Here is a 27157-nt window from a genome sequence, read left to right on the forward strand (position 1 = left end):
GCTTTATATGGCCGGCCCACTTTCCTTGGTCGGCCATCACATGGACGGCCTTATAAGCCTTCCTCCGGGCACCCCTTTTAAGGCCCGGTTCTTTCTATCTTGTTCCGAATCTCCATTCGAACCTTTTCGGCCTTTCCAGTTGGATCCAATCCATCTTTAGCCTGTTCTCGTCTAGTCAAGTCTCTCCGATCAAGTTACCACTCTTATGTGTAACACTTTGTAGGATCCGGTCTATGTTAGCCGCGAATCAACGACTTGATCCGACAATCGTAGTTGGCTTCTAGCAAAGCATTACGACCCCTAATTGGACCGGACTGGATGATCTTTTACCGTATGGTCATCGTTATCTTAACTGACAAATTGATCGCATTGCCACCTTGGTCGAAGGACATCCCCTTCAGACCGAACAGATATATCCTTCAATTACCTCTTCCCAAAGGTACTAATCTGATAAAAGATATTACTCGCAATGAAGTTACTGCCGCTCTTTCCATTGTAAGATCTGATAAGGCACCGGGACCGGGACCGAACGGGTTCTCTTTTCTTCTTCAAGAAATATTGGCACATCATAGGGGAGGATTTTTTCAAGGCAGTCTTGAATTTTTTTCGACAAAAGAAATTGATGAGTGAGACGAATGCTACTCTAGTAACACTCATTCCTAAGGTAACGAATCCCACTACTTTCTCAAACTATAGTCCTATTGCTTGTCTCAATTAATTAGTATATAAATGCATTACAAAAGTTCTAATGAATCGTCTCAAGGATGCGTGCATCAGAATTGTTAGTCCGTGTCAGTCTTCATTTGTTTCAGGTCGAAAAATTCAGAATAACATTATGCTAGCTCATGAACCAGTTCATAATTACCACAAAGTAAGAGGTCCACCGCGTTGTGCAGTCAAAATATATTTGCGCAAAGCATATGATATGATTCGATGGGATGCACTATTTCATTGGTTAGCAAAGCTAAAATTTCTTCCATTGTTTATTGAATGGGTCAAACTATGTGTTACAACTTCTTAATTTTCAATAAAGATTAACGGTTATCCAAGAGGTTATTTTAAGGGTAAGCGGGGGATTCGATAAGGCTTCCCTTTATCTCCGTATTTGTTTGTTATCATGATGGAATTGTTTGATTGCATAATAAAGAAGCAAGTACAACTTGGAACCATTACTTTGCACCCAATATGCAAGGACCCGATGATAACCCATCTTTCATTTGCCGACGACATGATAGTTTTTAGTGAAGGGAGATGAGAACTCGGTTGTGGGGTTAACTGAGGTAGTACATGAATTCTCTAGCTTTACAGGACTGAAAGTGAATCATCAAAGAGTAATGTGTTTTTGGCCGGTGTAAATGATCATATAGGTGTTACTATACATGCCATTCTTCAATTTGAAAAGGGGGAACTGCCTGTAAAGTGGGTTTGCCATTAACCTCTTGTTTACTATCATACTCGGGTTGTGTTCCTCTTTGAATCATAGAACTAACCGAGTGAAGTCTTGGAAAGTGATATATGTGTCTTATGCCGGTCGTTTACTTCTCATAAAAGCAGTGCTTACGTGAAAGCTTAATTACTGGATCACTTGTTTCTGTCTTCCACAGCATGTAATACATGAAATTCAAGCCATATTAAAAAGATTTTTTGGGGTTGGGAAATAGATGAAAACTAAACAAGCTCTAGTAGGAAGGCAACAAATATGTCTACCATTCACAGAAGAAGGGTTAGCGGTTCGTGATATCCAAGCCACCAACGACGCTGCTACCATGAGATTCGTCTGGGATATTCTAAGTGGGAAACATACACTTTGGATTCAATGGGTGAAAACCAATCTTATCAAGGGGAGAGATTTCTGGACTCCCAAAATTATTCAGACTCTTCCTGGTGTTGGCGCAAGATTTTAACATCTAAAAAGAATGCAAGGGATCAGATTTTCCATATAGACGGTAATGGTGAAAATATTTCATTCTGGAATGACTATTTACACCCGTTAGGAAGATTAACAAGTCATTTTCCTCCCTCACTCTGCCAAGACCCCCACCTGCACTTCAATGCAACAATTAGTTCATGCATCAGTGGAGGAAAGTAGTACGTGCTTCCTCATCTCCAAAATAGTATGGGTGAAATAATACACCACCTCACTGAAACTAGTTATGATGTCATTGTGTCTGATGTGATGGTATGGAAATGCAACAAAGATGGAATTTACGCTTTAAGGGACTCTTATAATGCAATAAGGCCAACTGGAACCAGTGTAGCCTGGAGTAAAGTAGTTTGGTTCAAAGAAGTCATCCCTAGACATGCTATGATTCAATGGATAACACTTCACAGAAGACTAAAGACCAAAGAAAAACTTATGAGTTGGGGAAGCAATGTTGATCCTACATGTAGTCTATGTAACAAAGAAATTGAAGATGATTTCCACTTACTTTTCAACTGTTCATAGCTGGGCAGTTCGGTCAAGGTTTCGTTCTCAAATGGGTACCAAAAATCATGGCCTACTTCATGGGAGGAGGAGATAGAGTGTTAATGAGATATTGTGGAGGCAATTCAAGTGTAGCAGTGGTGAAAAAACTATTTTTTGGAGCTTACATACATCACATTTGGAGTGAGCGGAATACTCAGATTTTTAGAGGTAGTTCATGTGAACCCGAAGCAGTTATTTGGAAGATAAAAAATGAAGTGAGAATGAAGATCAGTTGCATGAAAATGCAGGCCGAAGACAAACCAGAATATCGTTTGATCTTCGACAATGTAGAAGTCTCGGTAACCTTCACTAATCAGCATAGGACTATATGTAAATGGAAACCACCGATGGTGGAGTTTATGATGATTAATACAGATGGGTCCTTGCGAAATGATAGGGGAGGAGGATATGGTGCATTAATACGAGACCATTGGGGCAACGTTCATGGAGCAGTGGTCGGGAGAAAACAACCGACAACAATAAATGCATGAGTTGCAAGGTATTAAAGTTGGTCTTAAGCTTGCAATCTCTCTAAATATTCAAAGAATTCAGGTTTGCTCGGACTCCAAAACCAGGGTATCATATACTTCAGACCTAACTAGACAAGACCGCTGTGGCATTACTAGAGTCTATGGAGGAACATCCTTCGACTAAAAGAGTCTTTTGAGTACTTCAAAATTGAGCACATTTACAGAGAACTAATAGAGCGGCTGATACTTTGGCAAGTTAGCTGACAGACTCACCATATGTGGAGATCCACTCTTCTAAGTTTAGGAGAGAATTACTTAATATCTTTAAGGAAGATAGGTCTGGTACACTTTATGTAAGAAGTTAATTGATCTTTTTTTAGTCTAGGGTCTGGGCCCTCTCCCAGTGTACCGTTTCAAAATATAAAGAACTTGTAAAGATTTAGTAATAGATTAGATCATCTTTTAATAAAGGGTGTCTTGATTAACTTTATTAATTTTTTTTATTTTATTACCTTTTTATGGTATAGGGAGAAGAGCAAAAACGTTTTTTTCCAACACCCTGTCCAAATAACTGAAAGTATATAAAATAATGTAAGAATTTCAATAGAAAATTCAAATGAGTTGTTTCTTATTTGGTTTCAGAATCACAATCAACACATTGTATATGTAGAGGTAGGAAATTTTTATATCTAGGAAATTTCAAGAGACAACTAGTATCCAAGAACGTGCTGCTGCACCAAACCCCCTCTCCCCGTGGGCCTTAAGGAGCAAATTTAACTAAATACTTGTGTTTAAATGACATCTTGTATTAAAATTGGACAACAACGTAGTTTTTTTTTAAAGGACAACAACGTAGTTTTTTTTTTGTTAAAAGGGACAACAACATAGTTGGCTTGCCAAAAAGTGGATCTGGATATGGAAATTATAGATTTTGTTAAGAATCCAATTGTTTGTATGAGAATGTGCTGCTAACAATTTCCCATTTAGAAATAGACTTTTAATAAATTTCTAAAAATAAATATTAAATGCCCTTTCTATTAAATGGTCTTTGGTATAGGAAGAGCAATGTTCAGTAAAGGCATGTGCATTAGATAGGGATAGAATTCTTTTTAGGATAGGGAGAGATAAACACTATTTTCTAAAATATCCCAAAATTAAACATCAGTCCTGCTGATGTCAAAAAATGGTCTTCCGTTATATCAGCATGAAATATGAACTGATGCATGACAGCGTTTCGTTATGTGTGAATATTCTGTTAGGTTGAGTATGATTCCTTCATCTGTTCTTTGCTCCAGCTCTGGTTCTTTTCTCCTTGCTCATGTTCCTTCTCCTTGCTCCTGTTCCTCGATTCTTGAGGGGAAAACTTGCAAACGATTCGAAAACCGCTCCGACGCTCAAGTCAGTCAGGGTGTTTTTTGGAGTAAAAAGATTGAATATTCATTGAACCTTTTAGGGGGTGATGGGTCATGAAAATGTCCCATCTAAGTCGTTTAATTTAGCCAAGTTAGTCGGTTTCGAGTCTTTATTATAATAAAATGGTTGGTTTTCTTGATTAGGTGTCTTTTGCAGAGTTAGGTGTGAAAAACGGTTAAAAATGAGAAAAAGATGCATAAAGGGTATTTTGGTCATTCGGAGTCAAGGGCATTCTGGAAATTTGGCCAAGGTCAGTTCGTGGTTGAAAAGTAGAGGTCGAGACGAGTCCGTAGGAGAAAACGGAAGTCAAATCGGAGTCCGGACGAAGGAACAAACCAAGGTCAAAATCAGGTCAACATTTGGTAAGCATTCGGTACAAGTTCGGGCAAGTTTCTGGCCCGCGGTATGCTTAGGGACACGTGTCGTAGTTCGGAGGTCGGAGCATCTAAATCGCGTGTTCGCGCTAAGCAGCGAAGTGGGACCATCGTGAATCATCCAGTGTAGCGCGTCTTAGCGAGCTTCGGTAGTCCCTTGTTCACGTCTTAATCTGGACCGTAGCCTTCTGCGTGTCCTAGATCGGACGGTTCCTGTGCATCCCGTGTTTTATGGCCTATTCCGTGCACCCGAAGCAACTTAATTCCATAGCCCCGATCTCACGTTTTAATCTGGACCGTGACCTTCCGTGTTTTGTAGATACAACGGATGCTGTGTGTCCCGTGTTTTATCATTATCCCGTGCACCCGAAGCAGCCTAGATACCGTACTCCCAGACGCGTGTCATCACTCCCGTCCCTCCGGATCCCCGTGTCTCAAGATCTAACGGTGGCTGTTTGCTGCCGTATTCTATTTCAAGTGGCGCGTTGCACCCTATCAAACGAAAGTGAACCCAGCAAACCCTAGCCGCCGGACTTATGAGAATGATTAGGGTTTTATTCATTTTTAACCCCTGTAGTTCCAAAACTAACCCTCATTTTCCCATCTTCTACCATTTTGACCCTACTCAAAACCCTACCCCTATATAATATCTTTTTCTCCTCATTCTTCAACTAGACTTCAACAACCCTCTCAAAAGGCTTCCTTACCTAATTTCTAAGCCACTTCTTATCCTCTCTTAGCCTCCTTTTCTCTCTACCTCTTCTCAACTAAAAACCCTAGCCACCATTCTTTTCTTCTACTTTTTCTACCACCTTCATCTTTTCTCTACATTTTCTTTCTAATTTCTTTCTCCTTCTAATTTCTTCTTCTAACCTTCTAATTTCTTCATACCTTCTTCTCTAAAATCTCTTCTTCTTCTATCTCTCTTCTAAATTTCTCCTCTTTTATCTTCTAATAAGCTATTATTTGGAGTTTTGAGCAATATTCTTGAGATACTTGGAGCTTAAATTGGACATCAAAATGGAGATACATGGGAGTATGGATTGTGAACATTCTTGGTGATTTCTTTCCATTAATCTTTTGTAATTCCATTTATTTTATGAATTCAATGAATATTATTTTAGATTCCATGAGTAGCTAAATTTTGTATCTAGGGTGTAGAGGAAACCCATATTTGGGCTTATTTTGAGATATGCTATAAATCAATGAATCCTTATTTTGAGCTTCAATGCCTATTGATTGTCATTTCATGTTGATTCTATAACCTTATTATCATTCATGTATTATAATTAGATATTTCATGCTTTTATTGATTTATTAGATGAGATATGCCTTTTAGATCTTGAATGATAGTGTAGGAAATTAGTTTTATATGGTAGTCAATCATACATTCTTGATTTTGAATTGTGTTATTAAAGAATATATTCCGAAATCTAAATAGTTTATTATGTTAGATTTTGAGTTATACATGAGAAAAGGGATTTGTTAATTAATGCATGTTTTAAGTAGTCCATCTATGTGGTGAAATCGAAAACCCAAGATTCTTCTTCTCATCTTGATTTAATTCTTATTAGTCTATTAGTATTGCTTTCTTTTTTAAAATAGTTTCTTAAAAACAAATCAAAATTAATGAAAGGGGGTTTTAATTCGAGATTTAGATAAAATAGCTTGTCCTTGGGACGATACTCGATCTTATTTTCAATACTATAACTTGACCCCGTATACTTGCGGGAATATACCTATTTTTAGGCCTATCAAGTTTTTGGCGCCGCTGCCGGGGATAAGTTTAATTTTATTTTCAATCTTGAATTGGTTTTTATTTTTATTTTTGTCTATTTTGATTACTTTGACTTGTTTTTCCTTTCTTTTTGTAGATTCACAAAGGAGGGAGCATCAAGGAAGAGGACATCAAGAAGACCCTTTTTAGTTATTTTTACTTTATTTTTATTTTGAGGGCATTTAATTTGTAACCGAAACTAAGAAGCCTCGGGTTCGCACACTTGCGGGAAGAGTGGTCCGGGTCGTCTACAAAGGTCGTCGCCCGTCTTGAACGGGAGGTAACATCTCGATCACCCACGAATCTCCTGTAAGTGGGTACTTGTGATGTTTTTGCTTGCCTAATTGATTGTCGAACTGTTAGTTTAATTATCATATTAGTAAGGGCATTAACCCATTACAAGATAGGAGTCGGATTTCATCACCGGTCTCTTGCCCATCTAGGTAACAACATCGCCGATCCCAAGCCTCACTTAAATTAAAAATCGATTTAGACATTGGCCAAAGGGTAACGAGCTTATAGGACATTCTTGACAAATCTCGAACTTGATTAGTATTTGGAGTTTTCCCAGGAAGAGGGAACGATCCAAGAACACAGTTCTTGATCGTTGTACTGTGACGGAGTAACTCCTCATAAGAATCATAGTTCAAGTTTTGGTAAGAAGTAGAAGCTGTCTAGATCAATTTTAGGTGAAAAAGACTACCCGGTCGTCTAGATTGTGTCTAGGTTGCTTGGTGGAGTCAGCTTGCTTGCTTTGTTGTTTTCCTTAGGATCTTCGTAGTTTCGTTACTCTTAAAAAAAAAAAAAAAAAAAAAAAAAAAAAAAAAAATCAAAAGAGTCTGTTGTCTTGTCTTTTGGTGTATGCCTCTTAGGTTGTGTGATGAGAGGGGTCATTTTGTTAAGAGTCTGATTTGAGTGTTTTACTTGAAAACCTTTCTTTAAGCGAGACTATGGAGGATCACATTGATCAAGCTAGGACCGAGAATCAACCTATGACTCTCAAAGATTACATGCACCCAACTATGGTTTGTCAGCCATCATGCATTAGGTTACCCTCGACTAACACTTATTTCCAGATAAAGTCAGGGATTATCAACATGCTTCCGGTGTTTCGTGGTCTAGAGAATGAGAACCCGTATTATCATGTTAGGGAATTTGAGGACGTATGTAAGACTATGAACGTCCCTAACTCGATAGATGCCGTTACACTTAGGTTGTTCCCTTTTTCTCTAAAGGATAAAGCAAAGTCTTGGTTTTATGCCTTAAAACCAGAGTCTATTTCTACGTGGGCAGAACTTAGTGGTGTATTTCTACAAAAGTTCTTTTCCACGCATAAAACCAGAGCTTTAAGGCTGAATCTGCTAAATTTTGAGCAACTCGAAGGAGAGTCTCTCCATACATATCTTGAGAGATTCAAAGATGTTTTACTAGAGTGTCCACACCATGGGTTCAGAAAAATGAAACTAGTCCAAATATTGTATGAAGGACTAGATTATCCTACCATATCCCTGGTTGAATCATTCTGTAATGGCGGGTTTTCTAATAAAACCGCCGACGAGGGCGTGGCCTTCTTAGAGGAACTAGCCGTGCAATCTCATCAATGGGGAACTTCGATAGAACTTGTGTGTAATACATATAATCCAAGCTGGAGAAATCATCCCAATCTCTCTTGGTCTAAAAGTCAATACCAGAGTCAACCCAGTACTTCTATGAACCATCCTGAGTTTGGTGCCTCTAGCGATCCTTATGCTCAATCTAGTGTCCAACATTCTTCTGAAAAGAAGATGACATTAGAGGACACCATGAACACGCCAGAGTTTATGCAAGCGACCACTCAGACATTGATTAGTTTAAAAAACCAGGTGTGTCAACTTCAAGAAGCCTTTAGTCAGATAGAAAATGGTGAGGTTCTGAGCCAACCAGGGCAGGGATCAGAATGTACATTGGCTAGACAACCACCCGATCAAGCCAATGTAGTTACCACCCTTAGGAGAGGTAGAGTTCTTGACAAGAGAGTAAGAGTTCATGAGGATAACAAGTTACACCCTCGTGATAATCCTGAGAAGGCTCGTGAGTCCGAGAGTCCACCTCCAACGTTTGAACCTTATGTTCCTAGAGCTCCATACCCTCAGCGTCTAATGGAGACGATGAAGTTACCTCAATCTGATGAGGTAGTGAAATTGTTCAAACATGTCAACATCAATGTTCCATTATCATACGAGTCCATTGTTGAGCAAACTCTTGAGCCACTTTTAGAAGATCCAAAAGCTGAGTCTGTATTATTTCTTGATGCTCAATCTTTTACTACACTTAGTCATGATGATACCCTTTTGAGTCCAATTGGAGGTATTACAGAAGATGAAGATGATGAGTTATGGCTTGCAGAAATGTCTAAAGAGAGTGATGACTCATTTGACTTAGGTGAAACCTTAGAATTCTTTAAGGACACCGATGACATCATAATAAGAGAAATTTTAGAAAGTTTTTCGGAGTCTTTACCTAAGTCAGACTCAAATGAGCTAGTACCTAACTTGGAGGTGATTTTACAACGAGCCAATGAGGTCATTTTAGAACCTCCTAGTTTGAGTGTTGATCTAGATGAGTCCAATCTCTTAAATAGTTATGCACCATGTCCCTCGGAAGTTCAAGTTACCCCGTTGCAATCGCTTGTAAACTCTACCATGGTCTCTCAATCCATTTGTCATGTTTATGAGGATCCGTTTTATCCAATGTCTTTCAACTTTAGTTTATCGCCAAACTTAATGATTGTTGCTTCATCTAAGTTTGGGGATAAATCATTCACATTGGAAGTCTCACTTAAACTGCCATATCATTCCATGGACGTGAGACTGAATCTTCCTGGATACTTCATCTTTTGGGTTGACCCTCAAATCTTCCGATTACTATTGTATGGGGAGTCATCAACCCTTATTCCAGTAGGTTTACAGTAACTTTTCTTTCCTTTTTCTTTCATCATCGTCTGGCTGAAGACGATAAACTTAGCGCTTCTTGGGAGGCAACCCATGCTTCTGATATAGGACAGTGGAGTATGGTAATATCTTCCCTCTCATCTTTTTATTTTTGGCATAGTCTTCAGAACATTGAGGACAATGTTCGGTTTAAGTTTGGGGATAGGGAAGTACTTTTGCTAAGTCCTTCATTTCGAAAATTCAAGAGGGTTCAAAAATTTTTCAATTTTGGACCGAAAATGTGAGTCTAATGGTTGTTTTTGGCTTGTTAATAGTTATAGAGTCGAGTTGACCGTACTATCCGGTTGTTAAAGGTTTCTTCATGAATTTCGAGTCTTGAGGTCGTCTGTGTGCTAGCCATGTGAGTATTATGGAAGTGAAGGGTAGACGGTTCTGAGAGAACTAGATTAATCATTAGTGGAGACTTAACCCTTGTGAGATTTCTGAGCCTTTCTATTACCTTTGAGTGTACTCTTCTGCGCTGATTCCGAGTAGAGTGAAGAGCTACTCAACCTCGCAAATTTGTAAAAAGAGCTCATTTGATCTCGTGTGCTCAACTTCCATAGCCACTAGGAGTGACATCAGGATAGCGAATAAACCTTACTCTTGTAGTCCATGAAACCCGATAATAGTGTCAACTTTAGGAAGACGGATACTCCACCATCCATTCATCATATGACTCCCGAGAATGAAGGCATGAAAAGTAAAGGAAGAAGAATGTGAAAGCAAAGTGCGAAAAATGGAAAAGTTGATTGTTGAGAATACTAGTGTTGGTATTGCATTGATTGCATGGTTTATAGTTGTGTTTAATAGTGTGTTTGAAAAAAAAAAAAAAAAAAAAAAAAAATTGAAAAGTGAAGAGAAAAATCTCTAAAAAAAAAAGAAAGTTTGTGTAAAAAGTTCATGTGAACTTTAGTTTGTTATGTAAAATAAGTGTTCGAAGCAAAAAGCTAAGTATGGAAGTTGCTTGAAGTTCTCTAGCATTGAAGGCGTCGACATTCTCGGGATCTCATCACCATCCATCTCATCACTTGTATCCGTTGACCTTTAGGAAGCATTATTATAAGGTAGAGTGGGTGAGAAGGGTAAGTGAGCTTCCCCATTCCATTTAGTGGTTATATTCCTTTTCGTAGATCATTCGTTCTAAAATGTTGTCCTCACCCTTTTTATGTGTTGAGTTCAAGTTTAGTGATCACACTCGCACATACGAGCGAACCATTTCTGAGTGATTCATCTTTTAGAGCGTATGTCTGTGAGGCCAAAGTCGAGGCGAAATGTATTAAGATAGGGATCAAGGGTCTGTCTTCTTGGAACCGAAGTGATTCTCATTGTGGCTAGTCACGTACACTTTGAGTCTAGACTACTAGTGAAGAGATCTTTAACGTCTGTATAGTGTTGTTAACTTTGATTGATTCCTATTAGCTTGCTAAAATTTTCTAGGAGATAAACATTTTTGGTCTGTCTTAGTTGACTTTGAGTGCTTTTGGACCCTATTGTATTTTAGAAATGTTTTTGAATTTTGTGGGTATATTCTCTGAAAACCCTCACGAGACAAAACTCGTCCACTAGGGCAACCTAGGGGTTTAACGGCTTGTTGCATATGCTAAATGCAACCGGGATTCCTCCGAAAGTGAGTTAGGTTTTTCTTTTATTTTGTTTTGCTCGAGGACTAGCAAAATCTAAGTTTGGGGATGTTTGATGGGTCATGAAAATGTCCCATCTAAGTCGTTTAATTTAGCCAAGTTAGTCGGTTTCGAGTCTTTATTATAATAAAATGGTTGGTTTTCTTGATTAGGTGTCATTTGCAGAGTTAGGTGTGAAAAACGGTTAAAAATGAGAAAAAGATGCATAAAGGGTATTTTGGTCATTCGGAGTCAAGGGCATTCTGGAAATTTGGCCAAGGTCAGTGCGTGGTTGAAAAGTAGAGGTCGAGACGAGTCCGTAGGAGAAAACGGAAGTCAAATCGGAGTCCGGACGAAGGAATAAACCAAGGTCAAAGTCAGGTCAACATTTGGTAAGCATTCGGTACAAGTTCGGGCAAGTTTCTGGCCCGCGGTATGCTTAGGGACACGTGTCGTAGTTCGGAGGTCGGAGCATCTAAATCGCGTGTTCGCGCTAAGCAGCGAAGTGGGACCATCGTGAATCATCCAGTGTAGCGCATCTCAGCGAGCTTCGGTAGTCCCTTGTTCACGTCTTAATCTGGACCGTAGCCATCCGCGTGTCCTAGATCGGACGGTTCCTGTGCATCCCGTGTTTTATGGCCTATTCCGTGCACCCGAAGCAACTTAATTCCATAGCCCCGATCTCACGTTTTAATCTGGACCGTGACCTTCCGTGTTTTGTAGATCCAACGGATGCTGTGTGTCCCGTGCTTTATCATTATCCCGTGCACCCGAAGCAGCCTAGATACCGTACTCCCAGACGCGTGTCATCACTCCCGTCCCTCCGGATCCCCGTGTCTCAAGATCTAACGGTGGCTGTTTGCTGCCGTATTCTATTTCAAGTGGCGCGTTGCACCCTATCAAACGAAAGTGAACCCAGCAAACCCTAGCCGCCGGACTTATGAGAATGATTAGGGTTTTATTCATTTTTAACCCCTGTAATTCCAAAACTAACCCTCATTTTCCCATCTTCTACCATTTTGACCCTACTCAAAACCCTACCCCTATATAATATCTTTTTCTCCTCATTCTTCAACTAGACTTCAACAACCCTCTCAAAAGGCTTCCTTACCTAATTTCTAAGCCACTTCTTATCCTCTCTTAGCCTCCTTTTCTCTCTACCTCTTCTCAACTAAAAACCCTAGCCACCATTCTTTTCTTCTACTTTCTCTACCACCTTCATCTTTTCTCTACATTTTCTTTCTAATTTCTTTCTCCTTCTAATTTCTTCTTCTAACCTTCTAATTTCTTCGTACCTTCTTCTCTAAAATCTCTTCTTCTTCTATCTCTCTTCTAAATTTCTCCTCTTTTATCTTCTAATAAGCTATTATTTGGAGTTTTGAGCAATATTCTTGAGATACTTGGAGCTTAAATTGGACATCAAAATGGAGATACATGGGAGTATGTATTGTGAACATTCTTGGTGATTTCTTTCCATTAATCTTTTGTAATTCCATTTATTTTATGAATTCAATGAATATTATTTTAGATTCCATGAGTAGCTAAATTTTGTATCTAGGGTGTAGAGGAAACCCATATTTGGGCTTATTTTGAGATATGTTATAAATCAATGAATCTTTATTTTGAGCTTCAATGCCTATTGATTGTCATTTCATGTTGATTCTATAACCTTATTATCATTCATGTATTATAATTAGATATTTCATGCTTTTATTGATTTATTAGATGAGATATGCCTTTTAGATCTTGAATGATAGTGTAGGAAATTAGTTTTATATGGTAGTCAATCATACATTCTTGATTTTGAATTGTGTTATTAAAGAATATATTCCGAAATCTAAATAGTTTATTATGTTAGATTTTGAGTTATACATGAGAAAAGGGATTTGTTAATTATTGCATGTTTTAAGTAGTCCATCTATGTGGTGAAATCGAAAACCCTAGATTCTTCTTCTCATCTTGATTTAATTCTTATTAATCTATTAGTATTGCTTTCTTTTTTAAAATAGTTTCTTAAAAACAAATCAAAATTAATGAAAGGGGGTTTTAATTCGAGATTTAGATAAAATAGCTTGTCCTTGGGACGATACTCGATCTTATTTTCAATACTATAACTTGACCCCGTATACTTGCGGGAATATACCTATTTTTAGGCCTATCAGGGGGCGAGTATGGAAACTTTGTATCTTCCTTCTAGGTTTTTGGGGTAGAAGATGATGTCTTGTGGAAGACAATAGGGGGCCTTCTATAGGCTTATGAGGCGGATGTGATTGCCGTTAAGAAAAGTTTTCCCTTTATGTTTTTCTCGTATCTAGGATAAATAGAAGTTCTTAAGTTTAAAGGTCCTTCGTAGATATCCTACCGAGGTGATAGATCTTCTGGGAGATATTTCCTCTTGTGGGACTCTTTGAAGTCCAAACTTGCTTTAACACTCAAGATCCGTGGCCGACTGAGATCTTTAAGGAGATTTTGGGATTAAGTCGGTAAGCCTGCAGCGCATTCCTGTCCTCCCAGTTTAGGGTGTCAGATAGAAAACTAACTTACGTGGACCCCCCTCATTCCTTTAGAGATTCCAAAAGAGATCTGTATGTGGCGAGGGCAGAACAGGGTTGTTACTTCAAGCTGACCTCTCAGTTAGGGGTACAGGTAGCGAAGTGTTGGGAAATTAGCCGTTCTGTCTGCCTTAAGATGGGTTGACCTGTTGGACTTCAGGTCCGTTCTTGACTCGTTGACGTTAGTCAACGTCTGGACAATTTATGCATCATCAGGTCCATCTCCAAAATTATGTTCAGTCAAAGAGTGAGAAACCCCTAAAACTCTGTTTAATCAAAGAGAGAGAAACCCCTAAAATTATGTTCGATCAAATAGAGATATAGAGACGCTGTCCGATTAAAGAGAGAGATAGAGATGTTGTTCGATCAAAGAGAGAGATAGAGTTGATGTTTCATCGAAGAAATAGATAGAGATGTTGTTCGATCAAAGAGAGAGATACAGATGGAAACCCTAAATCCTAGATGACTAACACAACACTCATGCCCATAGAAGGGTTCATACCTCTTGCTATTGCTTGATTTCTCCATAGATTTTTAGGGTTTTAACACTGATTACAATAATTTTGGAAGAAGTTCCGCTTTTTTAATAAAACTCATGAATGAAAATAGTGAAAACTTTCATCCAGAACCACTGAAAAGCTAAACAAATTTCATCCAGAGCGGATGAAAAATAGACCAATATCAGCCGAGCCGTTCGAGATTTGATGTCTTTTTCACTCAACCCAAATTAAAATCCTTTACTAGAACAAAAATGACCTACAACCCTAAAAATGTTTGTTCAACCATAAAGGAAGGAAAAAAAATTATTTTTCTTTACCTGGGACATATTATCTTCATTATATATGTCTTTGTTTAAGCGATGCCCTCGTTTAAGTCAATGTTTTCATTTAAATCGATGTCTTCATTTAAGTCAAAGGACTCTTCTTTCTGATGTAGGTTGCATCCTTCTTCAGTAATGGTGGTTCTTCATCCATGAGATCTTGAGGCATCATTAAAAGCTTCTAACTAAGATAATGGTGATTGTAACTTATGTATTTTGCAATTTTTTTTTAGTATTAATGGTGATGTTGATACTAGTGATTGTTAAATTTAACTCCTTCTATGTTAACATTATTTATTAAATGATCCTTATAACGCTCTCTTAAAACTAATTTGGTAAAGGAAGAGCAAATACATAAATTTACCTTTCTGATGCACTGCCTATACCCGATACTGTTCTTCCTATACCAAAGACCCTATTAAATAGAGGACGAATATGAATCTCATTTATTCTTGTACTATAACATTACTAGAGCTATATGGTTTGCTTTTTAATAGTAAATTCGATGCGATAAACAAATTTTATTTCTTGGATATTCGGATGGAAATCAACATATGAAACACACGAACTTGGCCTAATTATCACAATAATGTGATTTATCTGAAAAACTAGATGTAATTATATTTTTAGATCTCATCAGCCAGTAGATTTGGATTCCGTAATAGCTCGAATCAGTTCTCACATTAAACTTTCTAATGATTGCTTACAAATTCAAAAACCATTTGATTTCATCCAGTCCGTATAAGCAACCTGATCTTTTGGATTTCATCAAAATTAACACTGGCGCCTATTATTTTGAAGGTAATCATGAAGTAGGTCTCGATCGGTATTATAGTTCACTCTCATTATGGAAAATTTATAGCATTTCCCATTATACTGGACCGAACATGAAACAACGAGGAAAGAGAAGCCAAAGTCATTCTGATGGAGACAAACATACAAAAAAAATCATGATGGAAGTAACCCTTAATTAAAACTCTTCAAGATCATTGACAATCCTATCACTGGATGACTGAAGACTTACCAAACAAATTTTCTCTATCTTTCAACAAATTAAATTTTGTAATTTATCTCGTTCCTTAAATCTATGTGTGGATATCTTAGCTAAATATGTAAATATAAATTCACAGGAGGGATCTTGGAACAAGATTCTTTCTTTTCCATGTAAATCCACTTTGGAATTACTTCTTTGTCTATAATACAATCCTTTTAAAAAAAACTAGTTGACTTGCAAGAAACAATACTTAAGAATGGAAAGCCAAAGCTATTCTAGAAGCTACGCAATGGGCCAGGTCTCTTCCTATTGACAAGATAATAATTGAAGCAGACAACAAAAACATCATCTCACAGTTTTTTTTTTTGAAGTAAAGCTTTCATAGAAAACGAAACTTAAATCCATATAAAGTCTGAGGACCAAACGATAAAGTACAGACGGATAAAAGAAACGTTGTTAACTGAAAGGACTAGTGAGTGAACTTCTCACGCCGAGGGACTAAGCATTGAGTTCGCTAGATTGTGTGCCTCCATATTAGAAATGCGGGGGCAGAATTGTAATTCTACTCGGGCCGAGGATAAGCTTCCACGAAGCAGATTTAACTCGTTAGATAAGCGCCTCGAGACTAGGGCATCCTCATCTGATAAAATCTCGACCATCGATTTGGAATCGCCCTCCAATATATTATCTCCATTTCCCAACTCTTGCATCAGTTGAAACCCTAGAGCGAAAGCCCTCATCTCACTGTGAAGAGGCGAAATGGAATGGAACTTTATCGTTTTGCTTCCTAAGATTCCACCATTGGAATCTCTTGACATTGCTCCTACTAATGCGTCAGGGGGTTTGAACGCCCCATCTACATTAATTTTGATCTTCGTTGAATGAGGGGGGAACCATGCAAGCTCCTGTTCATCAATGAAATCATTCGAAATGTTAGAGGAGAAGGTGATATTACGTACCTCTTGTTTGACCTTCCACCAACACCTTTTCAGATCTGGGTTTTTGTTGTGGAAGATGCGACCGTTCCTGGTTTTCCAGTACCACCATAAGAGATAAGTATATAAAATCCAATCTTCTTGTGCACTTGAAATTTGATTCAGTAGATTTCTCATGTTAATGATCGGATCTGTATTAAGACTACTAAGCATGTGATTGGTAGTAATGTTTATAATTTCTCTAAAGGTGGAACAGTCACCAAAGAGGTGAAAATTTGTTCCCGTTTCTCCTGTGTTACACATCTTACAGTTGGGTAGAGTAGTCTGATTAAATTTCGTTATTTTACCCAGAGCGGCCAGTCCATTATGGACAACTTTCCAAACGAAAAGCTGGATCTTTGGGTCCATCGATTTAATTTTCCAAATTTTACTCCATTATGGCCAGTCTCACAATTATTACATAGACAATCCAACACGCATTGGACATCACAAGTCACAATGGCGTAACTTAGAAAATTTGAGGACATTTTTCAACAACATCACATTCTCGCATTGCAATCGAAAGCATAATTAGTTCGCTCATAATCTTGCAAGATCGGCTCAACAAGTTTGATTATTCAACAAGTTTGATTATTGTTCGTATTTGTCTTATTTTTCCTCTGCCCTATTTTAAAAAAAGCCCTACTAACGCATGACTAGTTTTTTTTTTACGAGAGACCCATGACTAGTTATGAGTTGGAAAGTCAGTACTTACATGTGTTTTGACATTCATGACTTAAATACATCTTAAAAGCGCCCCCTAACTTGAGTCGAAGCTCTCGATATTTGTAAATAACTACTCCCTCCGTCCCATTTTGTTTGGTTGTTATTCCTTTTATGGATGTCCTAAAATGTTTGTTAACTTTCCTTTTATAACATTCATTCAAATAATAAAATCATGGGACTTCCAAAACTACCCTTTGTTTTGAATACCAATAAAAGGTTCTAATTGGTTATACACTTCTACCAATGAAATATTTAATGAAATACTCGATATTAAATGAGGGTAGTTTAGGAAATTGCATCTTTTTTGTCAACAATAAATAAGGTCTTCTTACTAAGTTGGATTCCCCAAAACTACAAACAAAATGGGACGGAGGGAGTAGGTTAATTTTCATTTTTCTATTTGTAGTCGATTACAAATAAATAAGTAGAACAGAAATTTCCTAGACCAACCTTCTCGAGAACAGAAAATAGGTAAAGAAAAAGGGGGCATGTGTTTCTAATTTGCACCACTAAAATAACTAATGGTGTGTTTGGATGACAGAATCATGAATCCGTAGATTCACGAGTCCTTCGGATTCATGATTCCACGGATTCATGAATCCAACTAACATTTTTTGGTCTGTTTGGCAACTAATAAGAATCCTATGATTTATTATTATTTGATTATTTTCAAACGCTTCTATAGAAAAATTATTGAATCAACCTTGTTCTCGAAACTCGTTTTTTCAAATATCGTTGCATTCGAGAAATCTCCATTTTCTTCATAAATTATTTTCGAGAAACGTTTTTTTAACTTTTTTCGTATTCATTTTTTTTTCAAAAATAGTTTTACCCGAAAGGCGTTTTTTCCCTATTTTTTTCCCAAAAACCATTTTTTCGGTAACCGAAATTTCACGAAGCATATTTTTTTTACCGAAAACAATTTTTGGCGAAAAACGATTTTTTGAAGAAAGAAATTATTTATGGTGGAAAAAATCATTTTCGTAAAAAAAATGGTTTCTGGGAAGAGAAAAAAACAATTTTCGGCAAAAAAAATTATTTTTGAAAAAATAATATGTTAACATAATTATTTTGTAGATGAAAATATTTTTTTGTTGATTTAAGTTTATTAATCCAAAATCCTAGCAAATCTTAAGGGGTAGGGTGGGATTTTGGTCCAATACAAATTTTGGGATTAGGAATCCTTAGGATTCAAGAATCCTAGAATTCTTGGTAGCCAAACAGACCTAGGATTCATGATTCCTACCAAATCCCACTTTTAATAGGAATCCTACTTAGGAATCCTGCAACCAAACACACCACAAACTAACTTAGCTTGGTTAACTTCATTTTTTTGTAGATCACTTTCTCTCTCTCTTTATACCCTCTTTTCCTCTCACCCAAAATAACTCTAACTATTGTTTTGGTCTGAGATCGAACTAGTTTTTCAAATTGCACCCCAAAGAAATTTGGTGGGTAGTAGATAGGATTCACAAATTTATTAGTATGTTAAGTGGTCGGGTTCTCCACCAGAAAACCTCCATGTCTAATACGCATAAACTCCTATGGCCTACCGCCTACATATCAATATATCATGTCAAGACAAAGTAAGATCAATTCCACCTAAAGTCCCGAGCCGAGTATTCCGGGTGTTGTAGAAATTAAAATTTTACCTTTTTGTCTACTCACCTACATGAAAATTGTGATTGGTGTGTTATGTTATGAGGATCTTTATTAAGTCGACCAATGACTATAGCATTTTTGTCTTTATCACAGGACAATAACAAATTATGTTTAGTGTTTTCCTATTAATACAGTGACGCTATTGTCGTAGCTTGAGAGAAATCTTGTGACTACTAGGGGATATTTCCATGCCAGATATCTTGTTGAGTGAATCCAATCCCACATGAAAATTCAAGTAACTCAACATCACTTAGGTATTGGATCACATTGGATCTCATTGATTAACATCAAAATCCTGGTGTAAACACATGGGGTATACGTATCACTTTTATAAGTTCGAAGGATTCTTTAATGCGGAGGCGTGCGACTCAGCCATCATCCACTAAGCATTCAGACAACATAAATTGCGACAAACTTGTTTAATGTATTAGAACTAATACACACATACTAGGGGTCTTGCCCTTCAAGGACACTGTCTCATCACTAAATGTTCATCCTTGTCGGTCACAATCTCATAGTGAAGTAAGTCGAAGCAATGAGCTACAACATGTAGAGTCACGTAGGCTCTGTGTATAGCTCAAACACAAAACTGTGTGAACCTTCGTCAGCTAATAATTTTATAATTATGAATGGTACAAAAAAAATGAATTACTTGCATTATTTATAAGGACATAAATTCTAATAAAATTAGGAATAGACTCGACAAATGTCAAATTCAGTCACGTCAAGAGAACGCTCAATGTTCAGGCAGACAAACTAGCTAAATGGGCTAGAAAGAAGAATAAATCTAAATCTTGATAGAATGTACTTTGTTTTTTAGTTTCAATATATTGTAATGGTACCTTAATTGCTTAATAATATTTCTCAGTTCAACAAAAAAAAATCTGTTAAAATTTTTAACTTTTTTTCTAAAATACCTCTCATAAAACAGTAGAACTGAAACCAGTGCCGATATGAACCAACATATTAGTAGAAGAAATGGTCCAATAACCTAGTGATGAAATAAGTAAAGTTGAATTAAATAACCCAGTTTAAGTAAGTGTGAGTTCAGGTCCCGGACGACCAGAACTCACACTTGACCTGACCTGAACTCACACTTGAATTTGGGATCCCGAGGAATTAGACAAGGAGATCCTCTCTCGCCTTTTCTCTTCACTTTGGCTATGGAAGGCTTAAGCAGAATGTTAATAGCAGACAGGGACTCTGATACCTTCATAGGATTCCCTTCTAACCACTCAGACCTATCCATCGCACATCTCCTATTTGCGGACGACTGCATCATATTTGGACGGAACTCCATCGATAACATTCACATACTTAAGAACATTCTTAGGATCTTCTGTGAGTCCACAGGTCAGATGATTAATTACACGAAGTCTAACATCTTCTACTCCAAGAACTCGCATCCCAAATTCAAGCGCCTCATCATGCGCTTGTTAAAAGTCAGGAATGCCTCCACGTCGGAAAAATATCTGGGGGCTCAGCTTTTCATTGGTGCTAATAAAACCAATGCGTTTAAAGATATTCTTCAACAGATACAGAAGAAACTTGAGAGTTGGAATCACTCCTTCCTATCTCAAGCTGGGCGCACTATCGTTGCTGCAACGATAGTGGCGGCCGTACCCCGATACCAAATGCAATGCTTCGCCATACCTAAAGGTGTAAGTAAACGCATTATGACTTGGCAAAAGTCATTCTGGTGGGGTAAGTCTCGCGGCATTTGCACGAAGGCATGGTCGTCCATCTGCCTCCCCAAGGCTCTGGGAGGGCTGGGTATTCATCTGCCAGAGCTGGACAACAAAGCTATGCTTTGTAAACTAGCCTGGCGGGTTAAAGCTGAGCCTAATGCTCTGTGGGTCAGGTTCTTAAAAGCCAAGTATTTTCCTCACAAAGAGAGCCCAGGCCCAGTCAAACCCAATTACTCCTGGACCTGGAACACCATCAGGAAACACATGGATCTTATAGAGGACTTTCTTACGTGGGAAGTTCACAATGGTAATAAAATCAATATATGGAAAGACAACTGGATTCCAGATATTAATACCCCCCTGAATCTTCAAAATGAAACTAATATTACGAAAGTTGCTCAACTTATCCAGAATAACGAATGGAATGAGGAGGTTCTCTCCAGAATCTTCGACCCCCAGGCTCAAAATTTAATCAAAGCGATTCCTATCGACTCAGAAGGAGAAGATCAAAGAAAATGGACTCTCAACAAATCAGGAAGGTTTACAGTCAACTCTATGTATAAATACCTCTCAACCAGCATGAATTCCCCCCCTCTTCATAACCCAAATTGGAAATTCATCTGGAAGCTTCCCACTATTCCGAGAATCCAAACCTTTATATGGAAGATTTGCACGCAAACCCTCCCAGTTAGGAAAAGAATAGGCAAATTCATTGATGGCAACACGCACTGTCCCAACCGCGCGGAAATCGAATCTATTGAGCACGCTCTCCTTCACTGTCCTTTAGCTAAAAATATTTGGTTCTACTTCAATATTATCTCTGAGAATATATCGAATGTGGCGGATTGGATCTTTTCTTGGGAAAACACTACCCCGCTGAACGATCATGAGATCCAGAACCTTTTAGCTACGATCCTTTGGATCATATGGAAAATCAGATGTGACCACTGTTTTCAACATGAAATTAATGATCTTACACATATAATCAAAATGATACAAAATTTCCCTAGAAAGGATAACATTAAGTTGAATAAAAACAAACCAGAGGAATCTAAATGGACACCACCTAAACGTGGATGGTTGAAAATAAATGTTGATGCATCTTACATGAATATTCACGAAATAACGGGTACGAGTCTGATTATTCATGACTCGGACGCTAAATTTATAGAAGCTCACACCTCCATTGTGAGAAGTAGAACAAGCGAAGAAGGTGAGGCTATAGCAATTCTAAAAGGCCTGCTCTGGGCGGTCGAACATAACTATAACCTTATAAACATAGAAAGTGATAATCTTAATATCATCCAGAACATCAAAAACAGTAAAAATGGAATTCAATGGCAATCCTGCATCCACATCCAAAAAATCCATGAAATTAAAAGCAAGCTGGATAGAGTCTCTTTCACTTTCTCTTGCAGGTCTTCTAATGCCGCAGCGGACAAGCTAGCTAAGAGGGCACGGAAAAAACACAAATCAGAAACTTGGAGTAGAATTCCTTATTTTATTTCGAAACTGTATTGTAATGACACTCTTATTACTTAATGAAATAGCACTCTTTAACAAAAAAAAAAAAAAAAAAAAAGTAAGTGTGAGTTCAAAAAAAAAAAAAAAAAGTAAGTGTGTGGACTAAATTTCCCATATGAACCCTATGGTTCATTAGGGTTGGCCGGTTGGGCCTTTTGTTTTTGTGTGGTTGTTGGGGTGGATGGTCCACCGAATCTGACAGAGAACATGAAGACATGATTGAAGGAAGGGAGGTGTATCATTATTAGTTACGTTCTTTTTTATCTTGTGCCGACATTGGTGAAGTTGTGACTAGTTAATTAGTGTTTTTTTTTTTGTTTTGTTGAATAGTGCATTATATTACTCAAACTAAAATACTATTACAATAATGTTTATATAAAAAGAAAGGTACATTCTTCCATGTTTGTCGCTTGATCTTCTTTCTAGCCCATTTCGCCTGCTGGTCAGCTTGAGAGTTGAGGCTCCTATTGACACACTAGTTAATTAGTGTTGGCCCATCTCATACAAAAAAAAATTAGTGTTGGGCTGACTGCACCTCCATTTTTTTCTGCCAAATTTAAACTTGGTCGCGGCTTTGGGGAATAAAGAAAATTCTCCTGGAAAAAAATTCTCGAGGGAATCCAGATTTTTTGAAAATACTCCGGGGAATAAATTTTTATGGGGAATACAGAATACACTTTTTTGAAAGTTCGTCCCCATCTCATCTGTTCTCTTTGCCACTTCATCTTCTCGACACCTCATCATCTTCTCTGGCGAAAGTCGCCGGCCGCGATTTTTCCTGCCGGCGACCTTCAAACATAACAATTTTTTTTTTTTTAATTTTCTCTCTCCTCTCTCTCTCTAAATTTTATTTTTTCTTTTCTCTTCTAGAGAGAGAGAGAAAAGAAAAAAAAATTTAGAGAGAGAGGAGAGAAAAAATAAAAATAAAAAAGTTTTTTTTTATGTTTGAAGGTCGCCGGCCGGAGACTTTCGCCGGAGAAGATGATGAGGTGTCGAGAAGATGAAGTGGTAGAGAGAGGTGATGAGCCTTTTTTTTTATAGCATCTTCTAAAATTAGAAGCCCCTTAGCAATAAAAAGAAACATAAAAAGTCAATCTTATTTGACTAGTTTTAAGGAAAGTCTTTATTCTCCGGAGAATTTTCTTTATTCCCCAAAGCCGCGGCTTTAAACTTTTACATAAATGAGTATAAAGCCTAACTAAACTATTTTATTTATATTTATAATAACTGAAGTTCAATAAAATTCGATGCTTATGTTATTTAAATAGGAGATTTTTTTTTTTGTGAAATAAAAAAATGAATTTTTAAGTTTCTAGTCTAACCTAAACATACATTTAGTCCACCCTAATATTAATATAGGATTTTAAGTCAAAATAATAATTATAATGGATATTTAGTCCAAATTGATCCATTTCTATAGAAAAAACAGATATATATCATTTCTATTTAATCATAATACCCATTATAACCTTTTACATAAGAAAAAACTCACTTTTGAAAATCAATTCTCAAAATTCTCTTTCTTTTTTTTCTTAGATTTTTTCGATTGATTTCAAACTTACTACCTGTTTCTCAATATACACGTTATTTAGTATCAATTACGTATATTTCTACAACAAAACATATTTAGTATAGTTAAAGTATGTCTAGATGTCAAAGTTATAGTGTTTTTCTATTTATTGATTCTTGTTTTGTTTCATAAATAATGTGTTATTTATTGTTAAAGTTTCATACTTTATTTCACTTTTTTTTATATGTTCATACATAACACATAATGTATCAACATTGTTTCTTCCAAAAGAGAAAAAGACTAAAATCCTATTTTTCGGGAAGATTGGACCTTAACTCTTTTTGAATTTTATTTTGGGCCTAAATCCCGTGAACCCTAAAAAATATTTAAGTAGTTGCATAGTTTTTTTGTTATTGAAATAAGTAGTTGTACATTTAGAGTTATTTTTAGTGCCTGCCCTCTCTAACTAATGATTGTATTTATATGTACTCAAACAGTCATTTAGCCCATCTTTTACCATTTTTAATGGTTATATAATACATGCAGCACAAATCTAAACATCCAGTCCATTCTTTCACTTTACATTCTCACCAGGGGCGGAACTAGGATTTTAGGTCTAGGAGGGCAGACCCTTCACTTAAAATTAGTAAAAAAAATTTGGGAGGATATGTACTTTAGATGTATCTAGTACTTCAGATATTTTGTTTTAGAAAACTAAAAAAAAATACAATTAGTTTATTCAGAATTTGCTTTGAATTTGATAATTTATAGCTCAATTAGAGACTAAAGTAGAAATTGACACAAAAAATTACCCTACATTCGATTATGTAAACATAAGTAGCCCTAATGAATCATTATGCTAACGGTAGATTAAGTAAACTTACCCTAACATATGATTCTCTAAACTAAACCCTAATATATCATTATGCTAACAGTAGATTGAGTAAATTTACCCTATCATATGATTCTGTAAAATAAATAACCCTAATATATCATTATGCTAACAATAAATTGAGTAAAATTACTTGAACATATGATTATGTAAATTACATCAGTTTGCAAAACCCTGACACATAATAATCAGAAATCAGAACAAAAACTAAGATTAAGTAAAATAAATAACTTAACTGCATCTTGAGACTAGATTTCTTTGATAAACAGCGTAGTGGAAGGAAAAAAAACTATATTAACTTCGATTGTTTTAAGATCATCATTATGCTAACCTGGTTGCCTGAATATCTAATTGATTCTCTGATGGCTGGAATGATAGCCAGATAAAAGATTAATGGAGGCAGACTTGAATTAGTGTTTAGGGCAAAGCAACCCAAAAACTTCAAACTTCTAATTGTTGTCTAATGCCCTAGCTTCTCCGACGCCCAAATTTGAGTTTCTAATCCCGTACAAACCTTCCCACCCCTAACAGAGAACTTTTTTTTTGGAAGTCTAACAGAGAACTTAGAATATATGAAATTACAAAATTACCCCTATTGCTAATTGAAAAAATACAAATTCCAGGCCGGGCAGGCCGGTCTCCAAGTAAGTCCTCCCCTGATTCTCGCCACTTTATTCCAACCCCATTTTGCCAATCTTTTACAATGTTTGAGAACTTTAAACCATTAATCTTATCATTTACACTTACCTAAAATCTAGTCAAGTAACCCAATAAGTCTATTGGGGGTTTATAGTTCATATTTGCGAAAATATGAATACTTTCTTTTTCTTTAGGTTGCGGCAAGTCGGGAATTTGAGTTCTTTATTTCATTGTGTGTCAGCTTTTTTATCGAGTTGAAGGACATTGTAATAGCTCATTGAACTCATCAACAATGTACAAATTCATGTAATATATTTGAGTCGTTTATTTTGACATTATAAATTGCAAATAAAAAATTAATTTTGTTTTAGGATTCGTTTGATACGTTGGAGAGTAAGTTAGGGAAAATCTATTATTCGTTGTTTGATTGGTCCAAGAGAAAGTCGATTTCCCGTGATAAACATAAGTAGGACTGTAGGAAAACAGCTTAACAAATTTCACCACCTAAAATATTAGAAAGTTGTTTCCCCACACTCTCCTTTTACGCTCTCTGTCCTCCCGTCTATCTCGTGCCCAAACACTCTCTCCGATTGTGCCTTTATTCAATCTCATCTCATTTTCTGAATTTAATCAAAACCATTAAGAAATCTCCTGACATAATTACTTCAATCGAAGTGCTTTATTTCTATTGTTGAAGCATATCCTCAATTCAAGATCTCATTTTGTCAATTCAAGATCTCATTTTCTCAATTCAATCAAAACCCTTAAGAAATCTCTCTGATTCGTTTTTGTTGAAGATTTTTGTGTTGTTGATGATGATGCTGCTGCTATTGCTATTGCTGAAGCTAAGAGTCTTAATGGTATCTGATCTGCTCTTGAAAACGTAGAAGATCAGCTTGACTTTTTCCATGGAAGTTTTTAGGGTATTTTTGTGTTGACTCTAACACTACAATTTCTAAAAAAAAGACTCTAACTCTACAAAAGTCTTTTAGGGTTTCTTTTGCTGAAGCTAAGAGTCTTAGGTGGTAATGGTTCAGGACATTGGGGGACACTCAGGGGCAAAAAATATTCTGTAGACATTTCAGAGCATTTATCCATAGACAAAATGTCGTTATAGAAATTTCAAGACGTTTGATTTATAAAGAAAATGTCTCGGAGACATTTCAAGACATTTGGTCCATATACAAAATGTCTTGTAGACATTTGGTCCATAAACAAAATATCCTGGGGACATTTTAAGATATTGAATCCATTAGAGAAATTGTGTGGCGGATACTATTATTATTATTATTATTATTATTATTATTATATAACATAGTAATATAATAATAATAATTTATTTCTTGCTTCATCACAGGAAGAAGAGATGACTTGGGCTTGCATACTTTAATTTATTTCCTGCTTCGTCACAGGACGAAGATGATGACGAATTTATGGATGAAATCGTCAACATCAAATTTAACCATTTTTGGGCATCCATTTTTGGGGAAGTTCTTACTTCTTAACACTAGGAAGAAGATGATGACGAATTTTCTATAGGCACCTCTAGTGAATTGGTATATAAACGAATAGTGAATGACTTTTAAAGGCATCCCACCATTTTCTCACCGCGTCATCAAACACTAAAAACTCAATTTAGATATGAAAACTTTGATATTTTTTCCATCAGAAAAAATGATTTCACATCAATTATTTTCACACGTATCAAACGGACCCTTATTTCTTGATTTCTCAAAAGTCATCGAGAAATATTTTAAGTGAGAAGGTGCGAGTCAATTGTTACCAGAATGTAAGAAGTGTAACAGATAGGGGAAGATGTATTTAATACTATTGATAATGAAGTTATTATGCAGCGATTTCAAAAGATGAAAACTCGTCGAAGACAATTAAAGATGTGTTTATTTTAAGTTCAATAATCAGTAAAAGTAATTCTTTAGTTACTTGATTTTTTTAACTACCTTACAAATGTGCTCCATCCAAAAAACGTTATGGTCTCGCCATTAATTACAAAGATATCGATCTTAAGTGTGATATAGATATTATACGGGATCTGAAAGTTCATTCGCTAGTACCTATCTTATTTC

At 36.6% G+C, this 27157-nt stretch overlaps 2 protein-coding genes across 2 annotated transcripts; both read left to right on the top strand.

Annotated features, from left to right (window-relative positions):
* Positions 1 to 2116: 2116 nt before the first annotated feature.
* On the top strand, positions 2117 to 2958 carry LOC147557666 (uncharacterized). The gene is made up of 2 exons (XM_086658914.1): positions 2117 to 2396; positions 2447 to 2958. Exons 1-2 carry the CDS (start codon positions 2117 to 2119, stop codon positions 2956 to 2958), a joined length of 792 nt encoding a protein of 263 aa, XP_086515040.1.
* Positions 2959 to 6681: 3723 nt separating this feature from the next.
* Positions 6682 to 12725, top strand: LOC147557667 (uncharacterized). Its single transcript, XM_086658807.1, has 2 exons — positions 6682 to 11909; positions 12003 to 12725. The coding sequence occupies exon 1, from the start codon at positions 7452 to 7454 to the stop codon at positions 9450 to 9452; it is 2001 nt and encodes a 666-aa protein (XP_086514933.1). The 5' UTR covers positions 6682 to 7451; the 3' UTR covers positions 9453 to 11909; positions 12003 to 12725.
* The last annotated feature ends 14432 nt before the right edge of the window (positions 12726 to 27157 follow it).

This window comes from Eschscholzia californica, unplaced genomic scaffold (assembly GCF_041429995.1).
Source record: "Eschscholzia californica isolate CP2 unplaced genomic scaffold, dmEscCali1.0.p SCAF_2, whole genome shotgun sequence".
Lineage (NCBI taxonomy): Eukaryota > Viridiplantae > Streptophyta > Magnoliopsida > Ranunculales > Papaveraceae > Eschscholzia > Eschscholzia californica.